Source organism: Colobus angolensis, unplaced genomic scaffold, assembly GCF_000951035.1.
Source record: "Colobus angolensis palliatus isolate OR3802 unplaced genomic scaffold, Cang.pa_1.0 Scaffold22, whole genome shotgun sequence".
Lineage (NCBI taxonomy): Eukaryota > Metazoa > Chordata > Mammalia > Primates > Cercopithecidae > Colobus > Colobus angolensis.
The window spans coordinates 3,523,531-3,534,764 of NW_012115377.1; the positions used below are offsets into that span (position 1 = coordinate 3,523,531).

The following is an 11,234-nucleotide window of genomic DNA, read 5'->3' on the forward strand; positions in this document are numbered from 1 at the left end:
TGGAGTCTCACACTGTCGCCCAGCCTGGAGTGCAGTGGTGTGATCTCGGCTCACTGCAACCTCCGCCTCCTGGCTTCAAGCGATTCTCCTGCCTCAGCCTCGCAAGTAGTTGGGATTACAGGAGCACGCCACCACACCCAGATAATTTTTGTATTTTTAGTAGCGACGGGGTTCCACTATGTTGGCCAGGCTGGTCTCAAACTCCTGACCTCATGATCCGCCCACTTCAGCCTCCCAAAGTCTATTCTTAAATAAACTTTGCCATCTGGTAGCAAGAAAGCTACCAACAGTCTAGGCTGACCTCTAACCCTGCAAGGGGACTAGAGTGTAACATTCTCAATGTTTTCAGCATTGTAGGCCTCTCATTGGATCCTCCAGTCAAGATCTGTCTCACTGTAGGGGGTGAAATATGCTGATTGGTCAGAGCTGGTCACATGCTCACCCCTGCAGTCCAACCCACCCAAACCACATTAAAAAGTGGAGAGTAGTTCTCATTCAGTACTCTTATCCCAAGAAGGCGTTACACACTTACGTCCATTTCATGGTCATATTTACTATTACTGCTATTAATGACCACAGTAAAGGTGACTTTGTGAGTCTCTGGGACAAGGGGGAATGAGTTTGAGTGGGTGGGACAGAAAGAGGGAAGCATGTCAGGATGAAAGAACAAGTGACCAGTGGGTCTGGGGCAGGAGGAGACGCTGAGAGACTAAGGGAGACTCTTGCAGAGTTTGCCAAAATTAGGGTTACTACACATGTCCCTGGGGGTAAGACTGGAATTACATTACATTCTGAAGCGGTTACTAAGTGAATAGGAAGCAACAGACAGACAAGGTGTGGCCAAAAAGCTTTCACCATCTTTCAAGGAAGACATACTGGAAGAACCTAAAACCAGGGCATGGTGGACCAGGAGATAGGAAATGAATTATTAAGATGCTGTCCAAGTGGAAGTCACAACTTGGACACTTGATGAGAATTAAAAGTGGGTGGGGGAAGAGGGCCAGGGTCCTCCTGTGCTTCTGGGGCTTTCTGGGTGCGTGTTGGCCATGCCAGCAGCTGCCCCTTCTGATCTCCAAGGGGCTGGGGGTTCCACATTTACATGGCTCAACGTGTACCAAGCCAAGCTCTATTCCAGAAATCCTTATCACTGCTGGTGGTGAAAACGTGCCCCCCATTCCCGTTGAGACCTTGGTTAAGAAGAAGATCCCCATCATCAGTAACGCCATGTTAGTAGGAGATAAACTGAAGTTTCTGAGCATGTTGCTGACGCTGAAGGTAACATGGGTTTGCTGTCATTGGGGGAAGTCTCTGCAGCCGGTCTTACATGCCCTGGCCCCACCCCAGGGTCAAGAGGATGCATCTGTGGGTTCAAGACCCACTTCTTGGTCTGTGGGCCTGGGGAGGGGTGCTGGTCAAGGAGTATGTGTGGTGACAGAGGTGTCTGGGGGCAGTGTGAGATGAATCAGATTAGCGGAGAACCTCTGGACAAGCTGAACTTGGAGGCCATCAACTTCTGCCGGGGTCTGGGCAGCCAGGCATCCACCGTGACTGAGATTGTGAAGCAGCAAGACCCCCTGGTCTACAAGGCCATCCAGCAAGGCATCAATGCCGTGAACCAGGAAGCCATGAACAATGCCCAGAAGATTCAAAAGTGGGTCATCTTGGAGAAGGACTTCTCCATCTATGGTGGAGAGCTAGGTGAGTGGCCATGACATTTGGAGGCTGGTCCCTTGTTAGCATCTGAGACCGTGTGGGCTCTGAAGAGACAGGTCCTTTTCTGAAGGTCAGAGGGTCTGTGAGACCAGCCAGGGACCAGGAGAGGGATGCTGCCACCTCTAGCTAACTGGTCCCCAGCTCCTCATCTTGGAAATAAAATCCAAACTCCTTACTATAGCTCTATACAATCTCTCTCCTGCTGACCTTTCATTCACTCTGCACCAACTCTATGGGCTTTCTTGATGTTCCTGCAGCTCTCTGGGCTTCGTCCAACTATAGGGCCTTTGCACTTGCCAGTCTGCCTCCTTGGCAATACCCTTCCCCTCAATTCCTTGCCTGGATGGCTCCTTCTCATTGTCCAGGTCTCACCCTACAGGCCTCTTCCTCCTCAGAGCAGCCTTGTTACAGGACCACCAGGTTTGTATGCCCACTGCACACTAACATACCAATACACTGAGACAGCAGGGGATGCAGCAAAGAGAGAGTTTAATTATGGCCAGGCACAGTGACTCACGCATGTAATCCCAACACTTTGGGAGGCTGAGGTGGGCAGACTGCTTGAGCCCAGGAGTTTGAGACCAACCTGGGCAACATGGTGAAATCCTATTTCTACAAAAAATACAAAAATTAGCTGGATATGGTGGCATGTGCCCAGCTACTCAGGAGGCTGAGAGGATCGCTTGAGCCCGGGGAGGTCAAGGCTGCAGTGAGCCACGATCATGCCACTGCACTCCAGCCTAGGCAATGGAGACCCTGTCTCAAAAACAAAAAACAAACAACAAAAATAGAAATAAAAAAGGAAATCAAATTCCCTTGCAGGGAAGCCAACTGAGATGGAAGGAATCCTCAAATCTCTCTTTGAGGAATTCTGGGCTGGGGTTTTAAGGGGATCCTTGCGGCTGAAGGCCTGGAAAATTAGAGTCATTGATTGGTTGGGGTAAGGGGGATGAAATCATCTGGATGTGGAAGCTGCATTCTTTGGTAAGTCAGCTCCTGTGGGGTCCTTCAGATCAGTGGGCATCAGTAGTTTCACTGGTATGAAGGACTTGAAAAGATATCTCAAATGGAAAACTTAACCTTTCACAATGCTTAATATGTTATCTGTAGAGCAGTTAAGGGGAACTATATCTTGTGACTGGGTTTTTTTTGTGTGTGTGATTCTGGGGCAATAGGCAAACAGCTAGCTATGAGGAAGGGGTCAGAGAGCAAACTGACCTAATGATGAATGTTGAGTGTGTTATAAGTGTGGCTGATTTTAGTTTCTCCCCCTCCCTTCTTCTCTGATTAATATTATAAAGTTTTTAGGGATGATTTCAGCCTTCCCTGACCATGCTGGCTAAAGTGGCTTGCCATTGTTCTTAATATTTCACCCTGTAGCTGTCACCCCCATTATACCACCTTGTCTTCTCTAAAGCATCAGAACATGAAATTATTCTCTGTATGAGTTTTATTTTTGCCTCTCTTCCCCCATGAGGGAAGGGCTCACTCCAGAGTGGGGATACTGGATTCTACCAATGTACTTTCATTTGGGAGTTTGCTGTCAGTGCTCGGCTATAATCTGACGGTGTGGATGGAAGAGTCAGAGCAAGCATGTGGCATTGAACAACCTGGGTTGAAATCCTGTCCCGTCTACACAGGGAAGTGACTCGTCTCACTGAGCCTTGTTTTTTCTTTGTTTTGAGACAGAGTCTCGCTCCGTTACCCAGGTTGGAGTACAATGGCATGATCACGACTTGCCACTGCAGCCTTGAACTCCCAGGCTCAAGCGATCCTCCCACCTCAGCCTCCTGAGTAGCTGGGACGAGTGTGCGCCGCCATGTGTGGCTATTTTCTTTTTGTTTTGTAGAGTTGGTGTTTTGCCATGTTGTCCAGGCTGGTGGTCTTCTCAACTATAGGTTGAAAAACACAGTCCTTGTGGGGTTGCTTGAGACATGCAGAGACGTCATCAATGCCCCTGGTGACTCAGAGGCTTTCAATGAAAGTCCTGGGCTGAGGGAGCAGATAACTCCCAGTTTGAGTCTTGATTCTGCCATGTACTTGCTGGCTGACCTCAGAGGAACTGGTCCTCTCTATGTCCCAGTTTCCTCACCTGTAAAATGGGGAGAGGGGCATGGTTTGAGATGATGATATCCCTCCTCCATTGGGTACACAGTCCACATCAGGCACAGAATGCAGCGTGCTCTTCACCTTCTACCTCACAGATTCCTCACCACAGCTGAAGGACCACATGGAAGTTTTATCATCCCCATACAGATGGCAAAAGTTACACACCCTGAAAGTCAATGGCACAGCCAGCCACCCAGCCTAGCCCGAGGCATGGGACTGTTGCCTGGTCATGCATGGGTGTATGGAATTTTCTTGTATCTCCATAACTCAATTGATTTCTCCTTTCTCAATAGGTCCAATGATGAAACTTAAAAGACATTTTGTAGCCCAGAAATACAAAAAACAAATTCATCACTTGTACCATGACTGCTTTGATGGAGCTGCTGTCAGCTATTCTGATGGTGAGATTCAGTTGCTTGGCTTTGCTGGGCTATGCATTCAGAGTCTAAGACAGGGGCTCCACTGTGTAGCAGGCAGATCTGTGATTGGAATTGCAGAACACACAGACACAGACACACAGACACAAACACACTGACACACACACACACACACACACACACACACACAGTTGCAGTGGGTTCTGAGCAGCAGGCTTCAACTCATGCTGTCTCTACTCTACCACGGTCATGGTAGGGTATGTAAACTCCTTCAGCTGGCCACCAATGTTGTGAGCTGTGCTTCCTGCCTTTTCTATTTGTTTCTAGAAAGTAAGAGGCAATAAATCCCAAATGTCTCTTTGGGTCTTATTTGGAGAAGGCCTTTTGTCAGAAACTTTAGTGGAGAAAGTTCTACTTGCTGGGAATCCAAGGAATGAGGTGTGTTGGCCCATTACACAGATTAATAAGGGATGGAGGCTTGAACTTCCACTACCCACCATTTCTCCTCTCCTCTCCCCAAGGCATGTGCAGAGGGAGCCTCCATGACACCATGAATCACTGATAGTTTTGTTTGTTTGTTTGTTTGTTTTCTTCACTAGATGTACAATGCAGGCAGAAAGTAGAATGCATCTTCAGTTGTCCTATAGGCTGCCTGTAACCTTCTCCTGGGCAAATTGTTCTAATGCCACCAGCCAACCCATGTTTTAGTTTGCTGGGGCTATATAACAAAATACCACAGACTGGAGGGCTTAAACAACATAAATATATTGTCTCACAGATCTGCAGGCTAAAAGTTTGAGATTGAGAGGCTGGTTGGCTTGGTTCCTTCTGAGGGCTGTGAGGGAAGGATCCATTCCAGACCTCTCTCCTTGGCTTGCTGATGGCTGTCTTCTGTGTCTTCACATCATCTTCCCTGTGGCTGTCTCTGTGTTCAAATTTCCCTTTTATAAGGACAGGTTAATAAGATTAGGGCCCACCCTAATGACCTCATTTTAACTTCTGTAATGATCCTGTTTCCAAAGAAGTTACATCCTGAGGTACTAAAGGTTAGGACTTCAGCATGTGAACTGTGGAGGGGTACAACTCAGCCTGTGACTCATCACATCCATTGTCCTTTGTTCAATGTTAACTGGTTTAACCCTTCTGCACCTTCATGTGTCGATGTCTTGTGGGTGGGCCCAGCAGTTCAACGTACCACATTCATAATTCTTCATCTTTCGTGAGATTTCCAATTTCACTTTCCAGTTGGATGAGAAACCATTGGACATTGATGTGGGAGTGAGAGATGGACCCTCTTACACCAGTGCTGTCCAATATGGCAGCCACTGGCCACAATGTGGCCTGTCCAAACCAAGATGTGCTGTAATACATAAAACACACACTGAGCTTCAAAAGCTCAGCACAAAATATATATATATATATATAAAATATCAGTATTTTAAAATTTTGATTACATGTTAAGATGATATTCTGGAATACTGGGTTACATAAAATATTTATTATTAAAAGTACTTTTACCAGTTTTAAATTTTTATTTACTTTTTAGAGACAGGATCTTGCTCTGTTGCTCAGGCTGGAGTGCAGTGGTGCATTCATACCCAATGTTTTAAATGTTTTTGTGGGGATAAGGTCTATTCTATGTTGCCCAGGTTGGTCGCAAACTCCAGGCCCCAAGCGACCCTCCTGATTCAGCATCACAAAGTGCTGTGATTACAGGTGTGAGCCATTGTGCCTGACCAAGTTCCGTTTTTAAAAATGTGGCTGCTAGGAGAAAGGCGTGAACCCGGGAGGCGGAGCTTGCAGTGAGCTGAGATTGCGTCACTGCACTCCAGCCTGGGCGACAGAGCGAGACTCTGTCTCGAAAAATATATATAAATAAGAATTTTTAAAAAGTGGCTGCTATATATTATTAAATTGCATAGGTGGCTCCAATAATGTTTCTTTTGGATAGTGCCACTCTAAAGTTCATTGTGGGGAGATTTTGGGTGATGGCCAATTTATAAATGGATCAATTCGCTGGGGAATATTTTCATCATATGGTGACTGTGGGATCTTGGAGACTGAATGCACATACTACAAGAATCCCCAGGTGACAACTTGTGTTTCTCCTCTTTGCAGCCTTCAGCAGGAAGACCTCATTGCAATAAGTGAAATGCTGCTCTGGGTAGAAGCTCTTCCTGCTGTTTTTAAGGAGTCACATTCCTCATTAGTCAGTTTCTTGATTGTTCGTCTGTTGAAGAGGTGCTCCCTAGAAGAACCTGCCATACGTTTCAAAGCACTAAAATCATCGTAGATCTTTCTATGGACCTTCAAGTCATAACCCCAGGGAAGCCTCACTGGGAAGTCTACTAAGAGCTGCCTGATTTGGAAGAAAGATCTGAACTTGTGGGTTCCCATTTGATTTTTTTTTTTCTCCTCAGGGGACTTAAAGAGACATTAGAAAGAAAAAGCCTTCACAGATTTGAAGAACTGGGCCCCCAGATGAACTCACCTGCCTGGAAGCAACTGGGAAACCCTTCCAATAAGTTCTGATAATAAAGCACTTCAGGGCCCCATGCCTTGAGTTTTGGCTTGATACAAATACTTCGTCCTTTATTTAGTGTGATGGGGAGGGGCTTGGCCTCTGAAATCGGTTCTGGGTTCAGACTGTGACCAGCTGTGATTTCAACTGTCTGAGGCTCGGAGATTTTAAATCTGGAAAGTAGATCCCCATCTCGGAGGGTGGCCACGGAAGTTCATGGAGATGATGTACAGGGAATGCAGTGTCTGACTCCAGAAAGTCCTCGGTATGAGTTAATGGTTATCATCAACACAGTCAGTCTTGGTTAACTCAAGAGTCAAGGTATGACCCTTGACTAATTCCATCATTAGGGAAGAGTTCTGCTGTTGTAGTAAAATTCAATAATAACAACTGAAAGAAGATAGTTTATTCCTCTCCCATCCAACAGTCCATTATAAGCAGACCAGAGCTGAAACGGCATATTCACACTGTGTCCCTGAAATATTAATAGGGAGAGTGGGAGAGGGTACATCTCCCAGGCTGGAAAGAAACAGCATATCAGGAGCAACGAAACTCCCAATGTCTCTTAAGGTTCTAGATACTGATCAGAGCCAGGCCAGAGACCCTTTTGAGTTCCATTTTTGAAATACACCAGAAATTTAAAATGGCATTCTCCTTGCAAAAAAAAAAAAATTAATGCAATGCAGATAAGGCTAATGTCAAATTTGAGTGCTATATTAGGCCATTCTTTTTTTTTTTTTTTGAGACGGAGTCTCGCTCTGCCGCCCAGGCTGGAGTGCAATGGCCGGATCTCAGCTCACTGCAAGCCCCGCCTCCTGGGTTCACGCCATTCTCCTGCCTCAGCCTCCTGAGTAGCTGGGACTACAGGCACCCGCCACGTCGCCCGGCTCGTTTTTTGTATTTTTTAGTAGAGACGGGGTTTCACCGTGTTAGCCAGGATGGTCTCGATCTCCTGACCTCATGATCCGCCCGTCTCGGCCTCCCAAAGTGCTGGGATTACAGGCTTGAGCCACCGCGCCCGGCCTATTAGGCCACTCTTGCACTGCTATAAAGAAATACCTGAGATGGGGTCATTTATAAAGAAAAGAGGCTTAATTAATTAGCTCATGGTTCTACAGGCTTTACAGAAAGTATGGCGCTGGTGCCTGTTCAGCTTCTGGTGAAGCCACAGGGAGCTCACAATCATGGCAGAGGGCAAAAGGGGAGCAGGCATGTCTCATGGCGAAAGCAGGAGCAAGCCAGAGGGAGTGCCACACATTTTTAAATGACCAGATCTTTCCAGAATGCACTATCGTGAAGACCGCCCCAAGCCATGAGGTATCTAGCCCCCGCCATGATCCGAACACCTCCACCAGGCCCCACCTCCAGCACTGGGGATTACAGTGCAACATGAGATTTGGGCGGGGACAAATATCCAAACCACATCCATGGCCCTCCTCAACTATTTGGTGGGCTTTTACTTTTTAATAAGTTAGTACAGTTGGTCCTCATTATTTGCCGATTCCGTATTTGCAAATTCGCCTCACCGCTAAAATTTGCTTGTAAACCCCAAATCAGTATTTATAGCACTTTAGAAGTCATTCCAGGACATAGACAGGAGTGAAAAATTTGAGTGGCCGACTGTACATTCCCATCTGAGGTTGAACAAGGCGATGCTCTGGCTTCTTGTTTCAGCTCTCACACTGTAAACAGTACCCTTTCTGAGGTATATCTCATGCCACATTTTCTGCATTTTCGTGTTTCTGTTAGTAAACCTTTTCGAGTTTTTTAAAAAATAGAGCCAGGGCCTCTCGCTCTGTCACCCAGGCTGGCGTGCACTGGTGTGATCTCAGCTCACTGTAACTTCAAATTCCTGGGCTCGAGGGATCCTCTCCTGTCTTGGCCTCCTAAAGCACTGGGGTTACAGGTATGAGCCACTGAACTCAGCCAAACCCTTCTGATTTTATCCATGACTATACTGTACAATTTTGGGTCAATATAATTCTGTTTTATAGCTTGTTTCTACTGTTCATGTGATCTCCCCACTTTTAGGTTTTCTAGGTAGTTAACGTTGGTATATGGAAAAGCTGTTGATTTTTGTGTGTTAATGTTATATTTAGACACCTCACTGCTAACCTATTTCTCAAAATGTGTAAGCTTTTTGCAGAGATGTGCATATCTTTTGCAAATATCTTTTCACTTCCTTTTCAATACTGATTCCTCCTCAAGGAAATACAAATGGTTGATTATGTCAAGTGAGGGACGCTCAAATACAGGAGAGGAAGGTATGTGTTTTTTTTTTTTTGAGACGGAGTCTCGCTCTGTCTCCCAGGCTGGAGTGCAGTGGCCGGATCTCAGCTCACTGCAAGCTCCGCCTCCTGGGTTTAGCCATTCTCCTGCCTCAGCCTCCCGAGTAGCTGGGACTACAGGCGCCCGCCATCTCGCCCGGCTAGTTTTTGTATTTTTAGTAGAGACGGGGTTTCACCGTGTAGCTCAGGATGGTCTCGATCTCCTGACCTCGTGATCCACCCGTCTCGGCCTCCCAAAGTGCTGGGATTACAGGCTTGAGCCACCGCGCCCGGCCTCCCGTGTTTTCTATAATGATTCTCACCCTGGTCTCACTGTTCTCTTAAAGATCTCTCAATGTTTTTTGAGAAACGACAAGAATCTGCTATCATCAGGAAGGCTTTTACAATTTAACTGTGGTAAAATGCACGTAACATAAAATGTGCCGTTTTAACCCTTTGTTATTACACAGTTCAGTGGCATTAAGCACATTCACATCGTAGTACAACCATCAACACGACGCATTTCTAGAAGTTGCATCTTTTCAAACGGAAACTTTAGATCCATCAAACAATTCCCCATTTTCCCTTCCCCTGAAAGCTATCATTCTACTTTCTGTCTCTTGAATTTTACTACTTTGAGCACCTTAAAAGTAAAATTGTCAGCCGGGCGCGGTGGTTCATGCCTGTAATCCCAGCACTCTGGGAGGCCAAGGAGGGTAGATCACAAGGTCAGGAGTTCGAGACCAGCCCGGCCAATATGGTGAAACCCCGTCTCTACTAAAAATACAAAAATTAGCCGGACGTGCTGGCGGGCACCTGTAGTCCCAGCTGCTCAGGAGGCTGAGGCAGAAGAATCACTTGAACCCAGGAGGCGGAGGTTGCAGTGAGCTGAGATCATGCCACTGCACTCTGGCCTAGGCGACAGAGCGAGACACTATCTCCAAAAAAAAAAAAAAACAAAAAAAGTGATATTGTAAGAATATTTGCCATTTTCTGGCTGGCTTATTTAACTGAGGATAATGTCTTTAAGGGTCATCCTTTAAAAAAGCTTTTTCAATTTTTTAACAATTTTTTAAAAATAGAGACAGGGTCTCCCTATGTTGCCCAGGTTTGTCTTGAACTCCTGGCCTCAACTGATCCTCCCAGCTTGGCCCCTCAAAGTGTTGGGATTACAGGTGTGAGCCACCACACCTGGTCTCATCCATGTTTAGCACGTGTTAAAATTTTTCAAGCTGAGTAATATTTCATCATATATGTACACGCGTGTGTGTGTGTGTACACATATATACGTGGATAAATTTAATTTATCCATTCGTCCATCAATAGACGCTTGGGTTACTTCCCCCTTTAGGCTCTTGTGAATCATACTGCTACGTATATGGGTCCATGGCATGGTTCAGGGTCCATGGCAGGAACGCAGTCAATGCCCAGAAAAGAAACCATGGGTGTATAAATACCTCTTCACACCCCTGCTTTCAATTATGCTTGGTGGGCAAATGAATTCATAAACCCCCAGGCACAGTGACTCAAAGTCCTTCTCTAACTCAGCCTCTGGGAGCCCAGAGCTCTGTTTCCTTGACCTCCATGATGCCCGCACCGTATTTACTTCCTCAATCTCACCACTCTTCTTCCAGCTCCCTTGTGAACTGTCTCACTCAAAGCCAACCGTGTAGAGCAGGACTCTGGAGTCCCTCCCACTGCCAGACATGCCCCTGGCTCCTCCCTGAGGACTGTCACCTTGCAGACCACTGGCCTGTCAGAGCAGTGAAGGGCCTTCTTGGGTAGACCCTCCCTGCCCTCTAAAACTGGTCTCTACAAAGAGGCAATAGGCCATGTCCCCATCGTGGCTCTGGGCCACGGGATCCACAGTGATGTCACCAGGCTGGCCATGGACAGGAATATTCTGGATGTCTGGTCTAGAGACCACTGTCCCCCTGCGGCTAGAACGGGGGCAGTGACCAAGATGATAAAAAGGTAGAGTCCAGAGGCGGGCGTATAGTGGCTCATGCCTGTAATCCCAGCACTTTGGGAGGCCGAGGCAGGTGGATCATGAGGTCAGGAGGTTGAGACCATCCTGGCTAACATGGCGAAACCCTGTCTCTACTAAAAACACAAAAAATTAGCTGGGCCTGGTGGCGGGCACCTGTAGTCCCAGCTACTCGGGAGGCTGAGGCAGGAGAATGGCGTGAACCCAGGAGGTGGAGCTTGCAGTGAGCCGAGATTGCGCTACTGTACTCCAGCCTGGAC

The 11,234-nt window shown here is 46.8% G+C and overlaps 1 protein-coding gene and 1 long non-coding RNA gene across 6 annotated transcripts in view; one reads left to right on the forward strand and one right to left on the reverse strand.

The window, feature by feature from the left end:
* ACSBG2 (acyl-CoA synthetase bubblegum family member 2) overlaps positions 1-6,762 on the forward strand; it is a 61,754-nt gene extending 54,992 nt beyond the window's left edge. For 4 of the 5 annotated variants that reach the window (XM_011943524.1, XM_011943519.1, XM_011943522.1 and 1 more), the window contains 4 exons: positions 1,136-1,275; positions 1,452-1,698; positions 4,116-4,223; positions 6,318-6,762. In XM_011943524.1, coding sequence (XP_011798914.1) covers positions 1,136-1,275; positions 1,452-1,698; positions 4,116-4,223; positions 6,318-6,346 — 524 coding nt within the window. In that variant the 3' untranslated portion in view covers positions 6,347-6,762. The remainder of the gene's footprint in view (positions 1-1,135; positions 1,276-1,451; positions 1,699-4,115; positions 4,224-6,317) is intronic. The other variant, XM_011943521.1, reaches the window with a different exon arrangement.
* LOC105512876 overlaps positions 4,794-11,234 on the reverse strand; it is a 9,246-nt gene continuing 2,805 nt past the window's right edge. Inside the window, exon 2 of the long non-coding RNA XR_001001922.1 lies at positions 4,794-5,559. This is a non-coding gene — a long non-coding RNA (uncharacterized LOC105512876). The remainder of the gene's footprint in view (positions 5,560-11,234) is intronic.